Here is a 21000-nt window from a genome sequence, read left to right as displayed (position 1 = left end):
GTTTTTTGAAAAAAATAATTGAACAATGCCTTTTCTTCAAAATGCAAAAACAACACTTTCTGCCCTGTAGCGGTTAAATATTAAGTTAAAAAAATGCCGCTTTTGCTGGGATAAAGAACATTTTCTGGACATTCCGAAAACACGCACAACTGAAAATTTACAATTTTTTATTTATGACGTTCTTGAAAGGAGTGAGCGATATGTTATCACTCCTGGTTTAGATTCCTAACCAGTAAGCATTTATTTATAGCATTGACAATAAACTACCTTCTAAAACACCCTAAAAACCTGCCAAGGGTGTGTGCCCTTGACTACCCGTGACGTTGAGGGCATTCCAGTGTTGAAAATTTCAGAAATCTGGCAAGCATAGCTATATAAGTATATAAGGTTTTTCTATGAAGAGAATTTAGAACAGATCAATTAAAAACGCAAAGCATTGTAAAGAATCAAAGGAGACCTTTTATATCATTGGAGAATTACATACTATGTGCTATAAAAATCGTATTTTTAACTAAAACCTCATCCATGCGATTTCTAACAACTTTTTGTGTATTCAATAGCTAATATGCAAGTTGATATAAAGCTTTAACAACAGAAATACAGATGTCGCTAATTAATTTATAATTCCTTTATATTGTCTCCCTTAGAATATTTTTTGGGACTGAATGCAGTCAAAATGCGATCCGTAAGAAAAAAGAATTGATAAAAATAAATTATTTATTGATTTGGCGTTTAATTGTAGAACTCCATTTTAATTAATGTATTAATTTTAAATCAAACAAAATTTTTTTGAGTCTACTAAGTTGTATTTAAAAAAAAAAAAAACCTATAAAAATTAGTATTGTGACAATTGTTTCGCCTAGTTATGGCATTTTCAAACTAATGTGTGAAACACATTAATACATAAAAATATGTATATCACTTATCACAAAAATTAGCAATAAATAATGAGTGTAAGTCCCTCTCCAAGCACAAGAGCTTAGTCTCTTTGCTGGAGAGAACGATTTTAAGATTGAAAAAGTAGGAATATCTAGAGAATTAATAAAATTATAAAAACTTCTAACTATATTATTTAAACTTTAAAAGACATATCGCTCACTCCTTTCAACAACATCATAAATCAAAAAACTTGATTTTTCAGGAGATCGTTTTTAAAGTTGAAAAACATAATGAAATGTATTTAAAATAAAAATCAATCCACTTATTGAATTTTTTACTGTGCAACAGATCTTTTTAGGTAAAACCTGATTGTTTTTTCTCCATTTCAATAATATTTAGTATACTAAAAAAAAAATTAAACAATACTTCTTCAAAATGCAAAAGAACTCTTTCTGCCCTGTAGCGGGTAAATATTAAGTTAAAAATATGCCGCTTTTGCTGGGATAAAGTGCATTTTCTGGGCATTCCGAAAACATGCACAACTGAAAATTGACGATTTTTGATATATGACGTTGTTGAAAGGAGTGAGCGATATATCTTGATTGTTGTGGAATGTCCAGTGTGTCCATAATTGGGTTTTGTTTTTGTTATCAGATGATAAATTCCCATTTATATTTATATTAGTTTTACAGAAATAGAAATATCACTTGCACTTCAAATGGATGGTTGAGTACCTATTTCTATTAATAAATCATGAATCAATACAATATATCTTCATTAAATCACTTGGCAAACATGCCTTTGCTGTTGCAGGACCGATGGCATGGAATGCTCTTCCACCAGTAGTTAGAAATAGTGAGAGTGAGATGATCTTTATAAAAACTAAACATAAAAAACTAAAAACATTTGTGTTTGCTAAATACTTTCCACTATCTCCTTTTCCCCAATTCAATCACAGTAAAGCGCCCTTGAGGTAGTATTTTACGAAAATGGCGCCATATAATTTAACCAAATTTATTTTTATTATTATTTGTCATGCTAGCTATAATCTAAAACAAACTTAATAAACGGAATTTTTAAACTAAAGGCTACTTCCAATTTTTATATGTATGTATTATTGTATTGATATTTTTCAGTCCGCCTCCGTGGTCAGCATGCTCGGCTACCGTACTGAAGGTCCCAGGATTGATTCCCAGGGGGGAGGGGTCAAATAAATATAAGTGATTTTTTCACTCTAATATTTATTCAATATTACTCTGGACTGGTACCTGAAGCGGATGGCCGATCACCTTTCCTTCATGTGTTAAGAATCAAAATAACACTGTAATTATATGATGCAGTGCCCTATGCACCATCGGGTGCGGATGAGGGTTTGAAGAAAAAGAAGTTTTCGAAAATACCCGCGTGCTGAGAACTCTTTATAACTCCTTGGTGCGAAGTAGACTCGAGAGTGGCTCGATGATTTGGGGGCCACACGAGCTTAAGTACTCTCTTATGGTAGAGAAAGTCCAAAAGAAGTTTTTGAGGTATCTCTACATGAGAGAGTACGGCTATTATCCTTGGCTCTACCCGACCCAGTTTCTCCAGGGTATGCTTGGCTACAATAGTTTAGAGACTAGAAGAAATGTGTATTTAATTACGCATTTTTATCGATTGTTGCGCGGTATGATCGATAATCCTGAAATTATCCGGAGCATTGGTCTGTATGTTCCCGATAGTTACTTAAGACAGCGTCCGCATAGATTGTTTCACATTCCTATACACAGGACCAACCTGCCGATGGTTATGCCTGTAGGAAGAGCTACCGCTATGTTGTACAATATCACATTGGATATTGATCTGTTCCATGTGTCCGAAGGAGTTTTCCGAAGCGGGATTCTTCTACACCTTTAAGTCTTATTGCTTACTTTTATTATAATATATACGCCTTGAATATTGTTTGTTTTGTATATATTATTTTTTTATTAAATAAATTGAATTGAATTGAAAGAAGAATATTTTTCAATATTACCCTGGACGGTACCTGAAGCGGAGTGCTGATCACTTTTCCTTCATGTGTTAACAATTAAGAAGTTTTGTGCAGTTTATCGCAATGTTTTTAATGTAGAGAACAGCACATATTGTAATTTTTGAGTAGAGGGATTGTTTACTTTACTTTACAAGCATATTTTTCTGTATTTTCTGACCTTTTTTGCATTTCTACGGTATATCGAATTGGAACCATTTTTGCATTTTGACCCAGTCTCAAAGGTAGCAAATGAAAGGGGTTCTACTGTATTCTCTCTGCCTTCCCTTGCAATAAGCGGCAAGATGGTTAGATAGTAGTACAGTTGATGCTACCATGCTGGAGGTCCCGGGTTCGATTCCCAAGAGGGTCAAAATAAATATCTGTGATTTTTCACTCTGATATTTATTTAATATGACCCTGGACTGGTACCTGAAGTGGAGGGCTGATCACCATTCCTTCGTGTATTTAACAATCAAGATAACACTGCTTCTATATGATGTAGTGCCCTATGCACCATTGGGTGCAGATAAGGGTTAGAAGACAGTTGATAGTTGCCAGTATGTTTCCTGTGTCTGATTTGAAATTTAAATACTTGATCATGGATTTTTTCCCAAAGACAAAAAGAAATATGTAATTAACTAACTAACTAACTAACTAACCATCACGCCGCTTCCCCGCAGGGGTAGGCAGAGAGAATAGAGCGTTACACCACTCTGTCCTTGCAAACATTCTTCGCCTCTTCCACGTTCATGCATCTCCTCATACATACCCGCCGATTGTTACGACTCCTAACCTGACCACTTTCAAGTATTTGGCATACCTGATCGTGCCATGTTTTTCTCGGTCTTCCTCTGCTTCTTTTGCCCGCTAACATTCGCCTCATAAATTTGTTTTACCGTTCTTTCCTCACTCATTCGTTCTACATGTCCAAACCATCTCAAATTAAAATGTAATTAATTAATCATAAATGTAATTGGAAAATCAATCAACCTTTTCCCACGATTTAGACTGATTATAATTATAAGTAATTAATGCACTGAGTATGTTGTATGACGATAATCAGTTGTTTCAATTACCACTTCAGTTAACACATTAGTTACGGCAATGTTTTGATAAAACTGTATCTTGAGGCGGGCGACATTAGACAGCTGTCCGGAAATATAAAATATGTCAGTGAACTTCATATTTGAACTTGAGGTTGTACTCGAAAACAATACAAAAACGGTTAAATGGTCTCTAACGTCTCAAAATAAAATCATGTTAGTCCACAAATCACAAAAGTAAAAAAAATGTTAAAGACACTAATAAAATATTAGAAAATAACAACAGTTTAACAACCGAAAACTCAAAATCTGCGAAAAAAAAATGATTTATGGGCTTTCCCCACACGCGTTTATTGCTTTGTAAGTACCAACTGCCGACTTAAGTAAAGGACAATGATCTTTGTATTTTATTTCATTTTAGGACAAAGAAAAAACACACCGTCTGTATCCAAAGTTGTTTAAAGTTAATTTGAAACATTTCCTTCAAAACAGATTACGACCATTAGCTATGTTTTGAACCCGTAAATATCAGTATTATTTTGTTATATTACAACGACATCTATCCACTACACAACAAAAGCAAAAAGGCCAAGAGATTAGAAGTTTATGACGTGTTTTTTGTATACTAAATTGAAGGTAGCCGAAATGCACAAAAATGTGCACCCCGCCACCACACAAGGTTTCTGAAACACACAAATATGTGCACACCGTACACAATGTGTTAACATGTCATCAATCACATCATTATCTAGTGAATTTGTATTACATTCTCATGAATCATTAAAAAAAACCCTAAGGGGTTTTTTGTCAACGATTGTGGGAAATATATAGAAAAATAACTAACTAATCATCACGCCACTTCCCTGCCGGGGTAGGCAGAGAGAGGGAACGTCATTTAACTCTCCGTCAACTACTTAAGAAATTTGTGTCATATTTTGGACAAATTGCTCTGTGAATATAAATGAAATATTTATATGTATATAACGTGGTAATATTTTTCTTCGTAAATTGGGTGTAAATAATACGTAATGTGGGTGTTTAATAATAAAATAAACAATGTGTTGCTTTGTAATTAAAGTTTATTCTTAATTTATCTTTATAATATTTTTCTATCTATCTATCTGATTCTGACAGTTCAGAATATTCTATTTTTTCTATCTGACGTCTTTTGTTTTATTCAGTGCGACGCATGCGACATCTGGTGGTAGATCTGTTTTATGTAGGTACTATATGTAAGTACTTAATAAAATGTATAGGTAGGTACCTAGGTATTTTATTACATGTATATAACTTTTTGGTCAACCCTGTATTATAATATAATATACAATGAAAATATTGTAATATATTGTATTTATTTTAAAGACAAACATTTATCTGAAAATGAGAAAAAGGGGAAAAAATAACAAAATAAATCAATAAAATTTAACAAACTTAACTTTATTTTATTAAATAATAAATAAGGCATATACAACTAATTGAGTGAAAAATAAAAACAAATCAGAAAATAAATGTGTGACCACTTGTATAAAATTATATAAAAAAATAGAAGAATAAATATGAATGATAAGGAGAGTGTTAAATTAACAAAATAACTATACTCCATTCTCTTTAGAATGCTAAAAGAAAAATGAGGTATAAAGATACCCAATTTTTCATTAATAATTTTGTTAATAATTTAACAGTTTATATTTTCACTTGTTGAAAAAATCAGCAGCTCTGGTCACTGGTGGTTATTTTAAAATTAAAAATGGATGATATCTCTCAAATGGTTACAAAGTTATTGAATGAAATGATGTTTTAGGAAAATTTCAAATACCCTGAGGTAAGTTAATGGGCTGGGTAGGTTAATTCAGCCACCGCCATGTAATAGTTGGCGTTTTTAGTTACCGTGCTGGAGGTCCCGGGTTCGATTCCCAATAGGGCAAAATAAATATTAGTGAACGATCAAGATAACACCGCGTCAATATGATGCAGTGCCCTATGCACTATTGAGTGTGAATAAGGGTAAGAAGAAGAAGAAGGGTAAATAACACACAGTGACACGGACCTTTAAATCACATATCAATCGCATGGTTTTGACCACAGATCGCGCGAATTTATATCAAAATAATAAATTCATGATCAAACTTTTGAAATAGTTTAAATTTTACGATAAAGATTTTTAAAAATATGGATCAAATTTCTTGCATGGTTTTCAAGTTATCTAATGAAGCATTGTTTTAGGGAGATTTTCAATCCCCTACTTAAGTGTCGGTAGGTAAGGTTAGATTAGGTTGCAAATGCAATTCTGAGGGATAAAATTAACAATGATGTTGGATAACGGTAATTCTTTATTACGGGATAAAGTATAGTTAAAATTATCACATTTTGAACATGGTAATAAAGTAAGCACGACGTAATAACCAAACAAAATAGGGAAGGTTATAAAGTAATCGACCTTAGAACGTCTATCAGCGGTTTGTTATTCTTATGCGTCCCGTGTTGCCGCTTTTGGCACCTAATTTTCCTATCGTACTTGAGTTTGGCTTGGACCCCGAGGCACATGCACTTGTGGCGGTCGTCGTACGAGGGGGTGTTGTACGCCAGATGCAGCAGGTGGAACGCGGCGTTGCCGTAGCCCAGTTGCGACAGCGCTAGGGCCAGGAAGAGCCAGCCTCGGGCCACTCCGTCCTTGTCGCCCGCCATCACCGACAGCTTGATCTGCTGCATGGATATGCGAAGAGCCATCTTCGCCTGCGAAAGATAAGAGACACATACAGTGTGACCCCAAATCAGAAATCCTAAGAAAGCCAAACAAGATTTTGAAGAAAAAAGTTTGTAAGAAAACATTTAAAAACACATTAAACATTTTAATAAAAACATTTAAAAAAGACTTATATCCATGCTTTCTTTAGAGGAAGCATCTTTCTTTAATCCAGCATCCTTTTAAACAGCACAGATGGGGGCTGGGCTGGCAGCACTGGAGCACAGTCCTGTGTTTGCCAGCGAGCTGTTCTTGATCTACTACATCTCTCAAAAAAAAATAATAATAATTCTTTCGCCGGTCTTTTCTTTGTTTTTATTTTTTATTTGTTAATTATCGTAATTTTTATTTCATTATATAAAAAAATGTTGTAAAACATATATCGTAGTCGTATAGGAGAAAGTGACCAACTACCAGAACGTAAAATGTTCAGGAGGGCCATTTAAGTCACTTTTGCTTGGCAATAAAATAAACACCAATGCAGTTAGTCATTTTAACAAGTCAATATATTATACTTCCAAGTTTAAAATCTATTGGGATTTTGTTCAGGGCAATATTAAGCTAGTAAGATATCAAATAGTCAATGATCACGTTTTTGTAAAAAATGCACTTGGTCACTTTCTCCTGTATGACTACGATATGGCTGACTAAGTATTGCACCCATCACTTAGTCAAGCTGGAATTTATTATGATTATTATTATTAAAGAGGTAGCCCTTATGTCCAGTTCTCTTATGTTTGACTATATTTCTGAATTATTCTAATAATAGACTAAAAAACATAGATATTCCGGTATACATATTTAGGTATTTGATACTCACGCAACGTGCAAAGTAATCACCCAGGGCTGAGAAGGCGCCCCCCAGAGTGGACAGCCAGGCCACTGCACAGTCTCTCTCCAACCCCATGTGACATATTCTCCACAATCTCCACCCCCTAAAATATAAACAACTTATTATTTTTTTAGAACTAAATAACACATGATCAATAAATTAGTTTTAAGGCCAAGTATTCGTTAAGTCGCAACTTTATTTTCTCTAAATCCAGGTAACATTTTACGTAAATGATTTTTTTCTTAAAAAATTGTTTTTGCATTCAAAAATCGTTTTTCTTTTAAATAATTATATGGTTTTGAAATAAAAAATATGACATGTCGCTCACTCCTTTCAAGAACGTCATAAATCAAAAATCGTCAATTATCAGTTGTGCATGTTTTCGGAATGCCCAGAAAATGTACTATATCCCAGAAAAAGTGGCATATTTTTAACGTAATATTTACCTGCTACATGGCAGAAAGTGTTGTTTTTGCATTTTGAAGAAAAGGTATTGTTTCATTATTTTTTTAAATAAGCTAAATATTTTTCAAATGGAGAAAAAACCTTCAGGTTTTACCTAAAAAGATCTGTTGCACAGTAAAAAGTTCAATAAGTGGCTTGATATTTATTTTTAATAAATTGTATTATATTTTTAAACATTAAAAACGTTCTCCTGAAAAATCAAGTATTTTGATTTATGACGTTCTTGAAAGGAGTGAGCAATGTGTGTAATGGGTGAATTGTATGAATTTCGTTTCAATTGCGACATATATACATGTTATGTGACCAGTCAAGATAACATACTTCATATGATAGGTATGATTTTTAAAAATATCCATTCTCGGATATAACGAGGAACGGTTATAAGGAGCAAATTCAGTCGGTCCCTTCATCCTCGTTATAACCGAGTTCGACTGTATTTAAAATAACAAAAAAAATATCCAAAATACATTATGTATTGTAACTGCAGACAGTTGCTAGAATTCCATTTTAAATTTTTGGGGATTATTTCCAAAATTAAACAAGGTTACAATGATTAAAGAAAACACTTCGTTTTTTACCACTTGAGTTTTATTATAGACTACTTGTTTCAGAAGTTAAACTTCCATCATTCAGGTCTGTATAATAACAGTTATTATACAGACCTGAATGATGGAAGTTTAACTTCTGAAACATGTAGTCTATAATAAAACTCAAGTGGTAAAAAACGAAGTGTTTTCTTTAATCATTATCAAACACTCACGAGTGTTTGATGATGTCTAATAAGACAAAATGTGGCACATATTATCATATATATGTAAATAAAGTAGAATCCAATCCAATTACCTTGTTTAGTTTTGGATATATAGCACGCAAAAATTCCTGATACATTTTTTTTTAATTGAGCGTGAGCACACGACCTGCCCTGTGCAAGGCTGAACGCATTCTGATTTGAACGCTTGAGGTATAAGCCTTAACACATTGTTTTCAGGTAGTTTTTTCATCAACCCAGACCGTGATTATTATTATTAAAACCCTTATCCGCACCCCAATGGTGCATAGGGCACTGTGTCTTATAAACGCAGTGTTATCATGATCGTTTTACACATGAAGGAAAGGTGATCAGCCCTCCGCTTCAGGTACCAGTCCATGGTAATATTGAATAAATATTACAGTGAAAAAATTTCTTATATTTATTTTACCCCCCTTGGGAATCGAACCCGGGACCTCCAGAACGGTAGCCGAGCGTGCTGACCATTACACTATGGAGGCGGACAATGATTAGTGAACTAATTAACGTTGTATACTAATAACAAGTAACTGCAAACCCAATTTTTTGTTTTTTGCCATCTCATGTTTTCATTTAATATTGTTTTTTGATGAGGAAAAGTAATATTGAAGCCAAAAACTTATGATGAACTAAGGAAAGAATGTAAGGCTGAGATAAGCATTATCGATAAAATTAAGGTGTGTTGAGATGGTTTGAACATGTGAAGCGTATGAGTGAAGAAAGAACGGTTAAACAAATTTATGAGGCGAATGTAGTTGGAAAAAGAAGCAGAGGACGACCGAGGAAAACTTGGCACAATCAGATATGTCAAATACTTGAAAGCGGCCGGGTCAGGAGTCGTAATAATCGTCGGGTATGTATGAGGAGATGCATGAATGTAGAAGAGGCAAAGAATGTTTGCAAAGACAGAGTGGTGTGGCGTTTGATTCTCTCTGCCTAACCCTGCGGTGATGCGGCGTGATGGTTAGTTAGTTTTAGTTACAATAATTAAAGAAAACACTTTGTTTTTTACCACTTGAGTTTTTATTAAAGACTACATGTTTCAGAAGTTAAACTTCCATCATTCAGGTCTGTATAATAACTAAAATATAAAATATAAAATTTTTCTATAAATAAGGAGAGGGGAAAGTAAGGGGAAGGGGTTAGTCAAGGAACGGAGTTTGAAAACAAAGGAAAAATTGAAAGCAATGGCGAAGAATTTTGAAACAATAAATAAAATATAGTTTTAGTTAGTTAGTTAGTTAAAACTTATGGTGACTGCACCAGGGATAATGGCAGAGGAAGACCGAGGCAAACTTGGCACGATCAAGTATGTTAAATACTTGAATTTGGTTAGGTTTTGGTTGGAATAATCGGCGGATATGTATGAGGAGATGCATAAATATGGAAACTACAATGGAATGTTCGCTCTGCCTACCTCTGCGTGGGAGCGGCGTGATGGTTAGTTAGTCAATTTTTTAGCTTAAATACTCACCAGGCATAGTCAATTACATAAGAATCGGCCATCGAAACATCAATAACTATTACATTACTTTTACTATCACATTGTTTGAAATATCTCGTTAATTGACGGCTAAATTTGTTGTAAACACCATTCCTATAACGTTCCGAAGACCTGAGTTCTTCCACAAATGGTTTAATTATGAGAACGTTTGTTTGAATGACGAATTGCTGGTCGCGAGATCCTTGATTTTGTTCAATAACTCGCAATTTATTTGAGGTTAATTCATCAGGAAACTCGAGATCATCGTCTAATCCCGACCTCGTCAGTCCATACTTGCATCTGATATCATCGTCCACAGTTATATAAATTAATAACATTGGATCCATTGCGGCTTCCAGGTTATGTTATTTAAATCGGTAAACTAAAGAACATTTGCGAATAACACTGCTAAACGATGAATTCAAAGATTGTAACTAGATATCAGGGATGAGAAAACGTATGAACTGAGGTGATAAAGAAGTTATTTATTTAAAGAAAATACTAGAAAACCGCATCACCGCGGAAAACAAACAGAAACGTCAATAATTAAATTGAAAACCACAAATTTTCTATGGAATTTTATTACGACTAGAACTCAACCAGTACATAAAAAGCATAGATAAACCACAACCACCTTGTAAAGAATCATCGGCTAAAAATCTACATGGCGCAAATTTTAATTTTGCGAAAATTGTACGACAATAAAACGCTTTTAGTGATACATAAACAATAATGATATTTAGTATAAGATCATGTCGCTTTGTTGGAATTTCCGAATGCTGTCAAATCAGCATTGATGATAGATATATTGTACATTGCCATGAGATCCAAAGCATAGCACTTACATTGCATTAGCTCTTGATCTGACCGCATCCAAGTATTTGACATATTTAGATGTTTTTCATATTAAATTTGCTTCATCTTACAAATTAAAATATATCACGTAATTAGATCATAGAATTTGTTTAAGGCTGTGGTTCCGTGGTTAGTGTAGCGAACTTCGAATTAGATTATTTCGGTTCAAACCCATTCTACCACAATTCAATACATACATACACTGAACTCCCCATTTACATACATGATAGATACGTTCCACAAAAAAAGTATACTAAATTTAAACAATGTATGGTGGATAGATTTCCTTATATAAAAATAATGAAGGTAAATGTTACGGCCTGTGACAAATCGAGAGCCCAGTAATTAAGTAAGTAACCCAGACATCCATATTCTTTTTTTAATTTAAGTTTTACTTAGTAAATACCACTATTTCTTAAAATCGATTGCGACACGTATTTCGATACATTCCGCATCATTTTCAAACACCGTTCTAAGTAAAACTAAAATAAAAAATGGATGAATTTTACTATAAAGTGACTGCCGAATCACTTAAATCCATATTCTTCTTAATCTATCTTGATATGTCAGTAAAAATAGCTCCCAAGTGAAGACAAACCCAGAATCTGTGAACAAAGATTTGGGCACACTCAAATTACGGAAGTTGAATATATATCCTTCAATTGACAACTTAAAAATAAAATAAAAAAAACGCATTTTTTTAATGGGAGCGTCCGCCGCTTTTACAGACGCAACTGAGAATTTAGACCTCACATGAATCCACTCTCCACAACATTGTCGTTCGGACCTCTTAATGGATATGGCTTTGATTCAGATGAATAACGTTGATTGAAGCGTTGAATAAGAGAAATTCATTCGGGAATGATTATTATATACAATAAGTAGCCATCACATTTTCTACTGAAGCAAAGAAATACATTTGTAGTCGTAATGACAAGAGAGAATCTGATTCATTTGCACAAGTTACACAGTAGACAAATTCGTACGTATACAGTATTACTAATTGAATGATATTGTGTTCAGATTGTACGAGGTGTTGGAATATTACTGTGCTGGCATTACAAAGGCGTTATCTACGCAGATAAGTGCCGTATCGATCAATATCAACTTTATATACATAACTGGGTTTATTCAGTGTGGTGTCCTTAGTACCATATTTTCAGTAGAATTTATCTCATATATTTCTAAATTTTAAAATATTTTCAAAATATAAAGGGTTATTTTGAATTAATATTTTTCAAACACAGAATTCATTCCCTCGGAGACCACCGGAGAGGTAACATGTCATTTTATTAAAAATTAAATACTTGAATAATCCACTTAATTGAGTTATATTTTATTTACGACTAGTTTCGAAAACGACAATTGTTTTCATCTTCTGGTACAAATTAAAATATTAAACAGTTTTAATTTGTACCAGAAGATGAAAACAATTGTCGTTTTCGAAACTAGTCGTAAATAAAATAAAACTCAATTAAGTGGATTATTCAAGTGTTTAATTTTTAATAAAATAATCATGTCATTCCACAAAGTTAATGCCGAATCAATAAATAAGGTAACATGTCGCTCACTCCTTTCAAGAACGTCATAAATCAAAAATCGTCAATTTTCAGTTGTGCGTGTTTTCAGAATGCCCGGAAAATGTACTATATCCCGGCAAACGCGGCATATTTTTAACTTAATATTTACCCGCTACAGGGCAGAAAACGTTGTTTTTGCATTTTGAAGAAAAGGCATTGTTTAACTATTTTTTTAAATAAACTAAATATTTTTCAAATGGAGAAAAAACCTTCAGGTTTTACCTAAAAAGATCTGTTGCACAGAAAGAAGTTCAATAAGTGGCTTGATATTTATTTTTGATATATTGTGGTATATTTTTAAACTTTAAAAACGTTCTCCTGAAAAATCAAGTTTTTTGATTTATGACGTTCTTGAAAGGAGTGAGCGATGTCTGTTTATGCCCCATTTTTTAAAGAATGTACATTTATTGGATATTCTTTGTTTTTTAGAATATATATGGAAAATATATTTTTTTAACTCCTAACTTCTCAATAACTTTTTTCTTTTCATAACCGTATAATTATTTTGAAGAAAAACTTATTTTTTCAATGCATAAACGGTGCTTAAAGATTTTTTTTAAATAATTTAATTAATAAATTTATTGATTTTTCAAGTAATAAAAATATTTATTTCGTTAACACTTTGTACTATTGTATTCGTAACAATATCCCCTTTCAAACAAGGATCTAATTTATTAAATGAATCATATATAAAATTGTATAAAAAATGTAACTATATTAATTAGTATAAAATAAATATTTCAAGAACATTATTACCTTCATTTAAATATATTTATTTATATCGTATACATAATTTTAAGTTACAATAATGTGACATCACTGAGTTTTCCCGTGCCGAGGACACATTTTACAAAATTAATTTATAAAATGATAATGTGAGAAAATTGTTTACGCAATTAAATACGACATGGCTGAATGACGCGATTCAATTCAGATCTGCCCACTTCTATTTTCCACTTATGTGAAACACTTTCATATTTACTTTATATTTTTAATTACTCTATAGATAAATATGGTAATATAACAGTTCCCTTATCATTCATTGTTCACATTGTGTAATACCACTTGAAAACTTTACTTCCCGACTACTGGTTTCGGAATTGCGGAATTACCGTTACCTCGTCAGATTAATACCTCACTTCAATAGTAGATACATAAATTTGGAAGAGGCGAATAATGTTTGCAAAGACAGATTGGTATGGCGTTCTATTCTCTCTGCCTATCCCAGTGGGGAAGCGGCGTGATGGTTAGTTAGTTGGTATTTCGCCAGGTTAACTATAGAGTTCTATATTTGTCCGCCTCCGTAGTGTAATGGTCAGCACGCTTGGCTGTCGTACTGGAGGTTCCGGGTTCGATTCCCAGGGAGGTCAAATAAATATAAATGATTTTTTCACTCTAATACTTATTCAATATTACCCTGGACTGGTACCTGATCACCTTTCCTTCACGTATTAACGATCAAGTACACTGCGTTTATATGATGCACTGCCCTATGCACCATCGGGTACGGATAGGGGTTTGACGGAGAAGAAAATCTATAGTGAAAATCTATATGACCTGTTGAGGGAATGGTTTTTCCGAAGCCGGTAATAGCGAAGTAGTGTTTTTAAGTGGTATTACAAAAAGCAGATGATTATTTTAAGAAGAGTGTCTAATATTTATGTAATAATACCCTTTGAAACAATCAGCGATCCGTGATAATATTCTTCTTAAAAAAATGGTAGCAAAAAATGCAAAAACAGCTGCAAGCATGTGACTAGTTTCGTTACGTATTCAGTCTGAAGTCGACATACTTTTTGACATTTCCCTCTAGACCAATGAGATTCTCGGAACACGACACGCCTTTTGGCCAACCAATCGCCGGATATTCCGCAATTTTCTCTCAAATTCAAATTCGACTAATTTGTTTCGGAAAAACCTCAACTGTCAAGTGAATTTGACGCTCTCAAATCCGCCGCGATAACGATGATAAAGTCAGTCAAATTGTGGCTGTGATTCGTAATCTATTTGTGCAGTTGTCAAAAGTATTATATATACGAGATATACATTAGTGTTGGCCGTAGTTCGATCTCTTCTGGCCGTGGTCTTGCGCCGTGACGCTAATTTAGACTCGGTTTTCAGTCGCGCACTGCTATTCTCGCAGCTCGGTCGCGTTCGCTCCGCACGCTAAAATCTCATTTTTTTCTCCTGCGATCGATCAAAAATGGCTATCCTCCAGTCACTGATTCGGCTCGGGGTAGCTGGGAATTTTCCCAACAAGTATAAGAAGATCGCCAACGACCCACGGCTGTGTAGTGCCATCGTCAGCAGGATCAACCAGTGCAATTTTCAGTCTACTGTACCCACTGCCAAAACGCCTGCTCCGAAAGATCCCTTGGATCTGTCGTTCGACAATCATGTAGCCGCATTTAAGAGCAAAACTACCGGCGATCTGTTGCGGGCTTACTTCGTCTTCCAGATATGCTCCTTTGAATACCTGGTCGAGAACAACATGAAGGTAAAAAGTTGCATAACATTATATTTTCAATGAAAATCACCAGCTGAAATTTCAGATATCCTGAAACTCAAACAACCATACCTGAAAAGCTCTATCATTTACATATGTAGTTTTTTCAACACTCTTCCTATCATTATTCGTTTATTTTGTATAATAAAACGTCTTAAAAAATAACTTTCAACTCTAGATTACAGGACATAAGTAAAATTTACGACGGACATCCAATATATAGAAAACACCGAGGCGACACATGTAAAAAAACGTAATGAAAACTGGCATTTAATCATCTTAGATTTTTACCCATATTTTATGCTCGTATTTTATATAAAGTTTTCAAAAAACATGTAACACTTATTTTTAAATATTTTTACCGATCATTTTTTGGTAAAATTAGTTTTAAAAAAGGAGTTTTCCTCATTAAAAAAAAAAGTTTTTCTTGTCGTCGTAAATTTTATTATACTCCCGTATTGATGTACTTTTAAACAAGCCCTGTAGCATAGGGTTTATTGGTATTACATCAAGTCATCAACGGATGATTAAAAGAGTGTCATATTACAATACCACACGTTTGAAAAGTGGTTTTAAAATACCAAATGCAGTTTTCATTTCGTTTTGCCGAGTGTCAAATCTGCTGTCAGGTTGCGCGCGCACGCCGGCAAGGCATCGATCGCCTCGGATGGACGATATTACGACACGAATTGGCACGGATGTGGAATTGTGGAAGTACATTACAGCTGGCGGGAAGTGGAAGGGTGAATGTGGGACTAGAAGGCAAGGGGTGGAACCGGCGAGGCGCCAGACGGCCAGACAAGGCGGACAGCGAACTCTATATTTAATTATTATAATCAACCTTCAATATTTTTTTCAGTATAATTAGTCTGCACTTACATGATCATTCATTAGGATGGGGACCATGAAAATATAAATTTAACGAAATAATTAAGTACGTACTTTCTTATTCTCAATTTTTTTTTATTTTTATTCATTTAATATATTTACATTTTTATTTATAACATAATATATTTGAATCATTTATACATATGGAAAACTTTTATATTTCGATTCGCTGTGCCTCTCCATTGCTCTTGTGCTTGGAGAGGGGCTTACACTCGTGGTTTAATGTTATATAATGAAAGATAAAACAGTTTTTTTGTATATTTTTTCAAGATTTAAATGTATAGAGCTTTAATTTTTTTTTTAAGTATTTTTATATCATCTATTTTTTTAATTTCTTTAGGGAGTTTATTGAAATGTTTGATTGCCAAATATTTGAAGTTTTGCTGAAATAGTTTGGTGTTGCATTTTGGAGTAGAAAAATCGTTTGAGAATCTCGAATATAAATTTTTTGTTAAATTTAAATAGTTGTCACCCTTTAGTATTTGAAAAATTGCGGTTTTTTTATAAATGGATTCTATATTTGGGACTTGAAATTTTTAAATAATAATTTTGTTGGATATATGTTTTTTTTTCAAAATAACTTTAATTATGGTTTTCTGTACTATTTTCACTGAGTTCAGTGTGTTGTTGTGTGAGCCTCCCCATGCAATAATTTTTATATTTAAAGCATTTACTTTGTGGTTAGTCATTTTAACTTATTTATTTTTTTACAAGAATGTTATATTGAAATAGTTATCATTATGGAGTATGACACGCTTGTTATTTATTTTTTGTTTTTTTTTTTAATTCTTTAGGTAGCTTACATTACATTTAATATAAACAATTTTTCACATTTATATTTTTTTACAAAAATGTTATTAATATTAATAAATAAATAATAAAACCCTTATCCGCACCCCAATGATGCATAGGGCACTGCGTCATATAAACGCAGTGTTATCTTGATCGTTTACACATGAAGGAAAGGTGATCAGCCCTCCGCTTCAGGTACCAGTCCAGGGTAATAATATTGAATAAATATCACAGTGAAAAAATCACTTATATTTATTTTACCCCCCCTTGGGAATCGAACCCGGGACCTCCAGAACGGTAGCCGAGCGTGCTGACCATTACACTACGGAGGCGGACAAAATTAGTAATATTAGTATACAACAACTCACCGAAATTTTTATGTCCACCGATTTCGAAACGTACCCGTCTCTTCGTCAGGATAATGACTACCACAGCATGCTTCAGTACCATAGCAGTATTTACACACTTAAAACGACACAAAATGTTTAACACATGCGATTTTTGGTCGACCAACATGCACCAAGGGCTGCAGCATAAACATGCGTTAAGAGCCGAGGTCAAACATGCACTAGGGGTAAAATTTATAATTCAACGAGCTTATATCGTAGTCGTACTGGAGAAAGTGACCAACTAACAAAACGTATAATGTTCAGGAGGGCCATTCAAGTCACTTTTCCTTGGTAAGAAAATAAAAATCAATGAAGTTAGTCATTTTTAATAAGTCAATATATTATACTTCCAAGTTTAAAATCACTTTGGAACTTTTTCATGGCAATATTAAGCTAGTAAGATATCAAATAGTCAATAATCAGGTTTTTGTAAAAAAATGCACTTGGTCACTTTCTCCTGTATGACTACGATATATTACATAGTTTCTTATTTGAGTATCAAAATATACATAGCAGGCGCCGTGGCGTAGTTGGGTAGACGCTCGACTGAAAATCGGCGCCGCGGGTTCGTTCCCGCCAGTTGCAAAATAAATTCCATAAAGATACATTTTCAATTGGTCTGGGTATTTGTGATGCATTTTTCACATCTACCTTCCCTGTGGAGGCTTTGCGGGTTATTATTTTTTAAACCTACACATTTTTTTTACTAACTAACTAATCATCATGCCGCTTCCCCGTAGGGGTAGGCAGAGATAATAGAACGCCACACAACTCTGTCTTTGCAATATTTTTTCGCCACTTCCACATTCATACATAGCCGCCGATTATTTCGACTCCTGACCTGACCACTTTCAAGTGTTTGAAATACTTGATCATGCCAATTTTTCCTCGGTTTTCTCTGCTCCTATTTGTAGCTACATTCAATTCATAAATTGGTTTGACCGGTATTTCCTTATTCTAATCATTCGTTCCGCATGTCCAAACCATCTATATCTACACATGTTTCTTAATTTGATCGATAGTGCTAATCTCACCCTCCCGTTCTTTCCTTATTGCACTAATACGTCACACAACGTTTTGCCGCACATTCGTCTGAGAGATCGCACTTCGACTGCTTTCAGTCTACTTTCATCTTTTTTGCGAACTCCAGTGTTTGGCATACTTGATCATGCCAATTTTTTCTCGGCATTCCTCCGCTTTTATTACCGTAAATGTGATAAAAATTAAATTTAAGTCAAGATACTCGTATACTCGTGATGTATTAATATTCATTACTTTTTTCCTTCGAACTAAAACTACGTAAAATGTAGGTGAATAATAATTATTTTGCTGCAATGCTCATATTTTTTATCCTCTCCTCTTGATCTTCGATGTATCGTTTTTTTTGTGACACCGTATGTATGCTTAATATCACTCACTCCTTTCAAGAACGTCATAAATCAAAAATCGACAATTTTCAGTTGTGTTCATGTTTTCAGAATGCCCAGAAATTGTACTATATCCCAGCAAAAGAGGCATATTTTTAACTTGATATTTACCTGCTACAGGGCAGAAAGTGTTGTTTTTTACATTTTGAAGAAAAGGTATTGTTTAATTATGTTTTTAAATTTACTAAATATTTTTCAAATGATGAAAAAACCTTCACCCCCAGGAAGACCACCTAAACAATAAAAGGATAGCTGGTCTTCCACCTCCCAGGAGCGACCCGAGAATGACAGGACCTAGTTCTAAAAGAAGAAGAAGAAGATAAAACCTTCAGGTTTTACCTTAAAAGATCTGTTGCACAGTAAAAAGTTCAATAAGTGGCTTGATATTTATTTTCAATACATTTTATTATATTTTTAAACTTTAAAAACGATCTCTTGAAAAATATTTTTTTTTATAAATGACGTTGTTAAAAGGAGTGAGCGATATGTCTTTTAAAGTTTATATAATATAGTTTTTGTGTATAATTTTTTTTAAATAATTTTATTAATTTTCTATATATTTCTACTTTTTCAATCTTAAAATTAGTTTCATTGTTCTCTGCAGTAAAGAGACTAAGCTCTTGTTTTAAGTTTTTTGATTTATGACGTTCTTGAAAGGAGTGAGCGACATGTGATTCATCAAACTTAGCGTGTTCAGAGATGCAATTTAAATTCTTGCCGACAAAACTAAAATATAATTACATGAGAAAACGTTTTTTTTTCTTCTCAATTTTATCGTATATTAAATCAAAGTGCTTCTTCGTCCTGAAGGTTGGAAATCATCACACCGATTTGTATGTTTAAATAAATAAATAAAAAGTTTTGGTCCCGTGGTTAGTGTCGCGGACTCTTGAGTCAGAGTTTCTCAGTTCAAAACCCACTCTACCACTTGATTACTATTTCTAATAATGAGCTGCTAAGGGTCACGGAAAACTATGAAATTGAAATATGTTTGCCAATAATAAAAACACTAACTAACTAACTAACTAACCATCACGCCGCTTCCCCGCAGGGGTAGGCAGAGAGAATCGAACGCCACACCACTCTGTCTTTGCAAACATTCTTTGCCTCTTCTACATTCATGCATCTCCTCATACATACCCGACGATTATTACGACTCCTGACCCGGCCGCTTTCAAGTATTTGACATACCTGATTGTGCCAAGTTTTCCTCGGTCGTCCTCTGCTTCTTTTTCCAACTACATTCGCTCCATAAATTTGTTTAACCGTTCTTTCTTCACTCATACGCTCCACATGTCCAAACCATCTCAACACACTTTTCTTAATTTTATCGATAATGCTTATCTCAGCCTTACATTCTTTCCTTATTTCATCATTCGAACATCTATCAAACATCGTTTTGCCACACATTCGTCTGAGGGATCGCATTTCGACTGCATTCAGTCTGCTTTCATCCTTCTTTTGCCAACTCCATGCTTCGCTTCCATACATAATAAAAACACAAATTTTTCTATTTTTCTTTTGAAAAAACACAATATTTTGAGTGCGTCCAAATACTTGTTCATAAATCTGGCTTTTCACCACTTAAGGAGTGATGTTTAGATTTTCAAATGTTAACATAGATGAAGGAGAATATGGCAGTCTGGGTATTTAAAGGGCTTATGACCTGTCATAGTCTGGTTGAGTGATCAACGATGTTAAATTTACGAGGCGAATGTAGTCGGAAATAGAAGCAGAGGAAGATCGAGGAGAACTTGGCATGATCAAGTGTTTCAAATACTTGGGCGTGGTCAGGACAGAAGTTGGAATGATCGGCGGGTATGTATGAGAACGTGCATAAATGTGGAAGAGGCGAAGATTGTTTGCAAAGACGTATTGGTGTGGCGTTTTATTCTCCGTTGGGAGGCGGCGTGATGGTTAATTAGTTCGGAAATTTAAAAAATCGAGTTGTGCGGTTGTCAATTATGGGTGAATGTTACACGTGTGTAAAGTCCTTCGTAAATACGTTGTTTTCGAAAGTTGGTAATGAATGACGTCACAGAAACGATGTTTTTTTTAATATCGGTAACATTGCTAAATTACTATTCTTAATAGTAATATAATTCTTCTTCATCTCTGATGAGATGTCAAAAAATAATATATCTTTATTTTATCTCCAAGAGACACTCCAGCTGACCATCATGCATGAATGATTTAAAAGAAAATGATATTTTTTATGCTTTAATATTCAACAGTTGGTTTGTTTATATTGATATTCTTTGCCTTGTAGGTATTGAATTGAATTTAAATTCCAAAGGAAAGTATTTTTTGTTTAAATTGCCTC

General features: G+C 33.8%; 2 protein-coding genes across 4 annotated transcripts in view; one reads left to right on the top strand and one right to left on the bottom strand.

The window, feature by feature from the left end:
* Nucleotides 1-6245: 6245 nt before the first annotated feature.
* On the bottom strand, nt 6246-10800 carry LOC148300657 (uncharacterized). Its single transcript, XM_088274463.1, has 3 exons — nt 10232-10800; nt 7494-7608; nt 6246-6663 (listed from the first exon to the last, which is right to left on the bottom strand). The coding sequence occupies exons 1-3, from the start codon at nt 10585-10587 to the stop codon at nt 6352-6354; spliced, it is 783 nt and encodes a 260-aa protein (XP_088130589.1). The 5' UTR covers nt 10588-10800; the 3' UTR covers nt 6246-6351.
* Nucleotides 10801-14773: 3973 nt separating this feature from the next.
* The window catches only part of LOC148300656 (proline dehydrogenase 1, mitochondrial-like), a 51717-nt gene continuing 45490 nt past the window's right edge, over nt 14774-21000 (top strand). For all 3 annotated transcript variants that reach the window (XM_088274462.1, XM_088274459.1, XM_088274461.1), the window contains exon 1: nt 14774-15172. In XM_088274462.1, coding sequence (XP_088130588.1) covers nt 14879-15172 — 294 coding nt within the window. In that variant the 5' untranslated portion in view covers nt 14774-14878. The remainder of the gene's footprint in view (nt 15173-21000) is intronic.

The sequence above is a fragment of the Brachycentrus maculatus genome, unplaced genomic scaffold (assembly GCF_059751285.1).
Source record: "Brachycentrus maculatus isolate JH-2025_06_01 unplaced genomic scaffold, ASM5975128v1 h1tg000678l, whole genome shotgun sequence".
NCBI lineage: Eukaryota > Metazoa > Arthropoda > Insecta > Trichoptera > Brachycentridae > Brachycentrus > Brachycentrus maculatus.
This window is presented reverse-complemented; position numbering and strand designations above follow the sequence as displayed.

Bases quoted from the DNA above. Each gene is read 5' to 3' on its own strand.
- LOC148300657 (XM_088274463.1), bottom strand. From the start codon at position 10,587: ATGGATCCAATGTTATTAATTTATATAACTGTGGACGATGATATCAGA. The intron at 7,609-10,231 runs GTGAGTATTTAA...TTTATATTTTAG, and splicing joins TATGTAATTGACTATGCCTG to GGGGTGGAGATTGTGGAGAA. The intron at 6,664-7,493 runs GTGAGTATCAAA...TATCTTTCGCAG, and splicing joins GTGATTACTTTGCACGTTGC to GCGAAGATGGCTCTTCGCAT.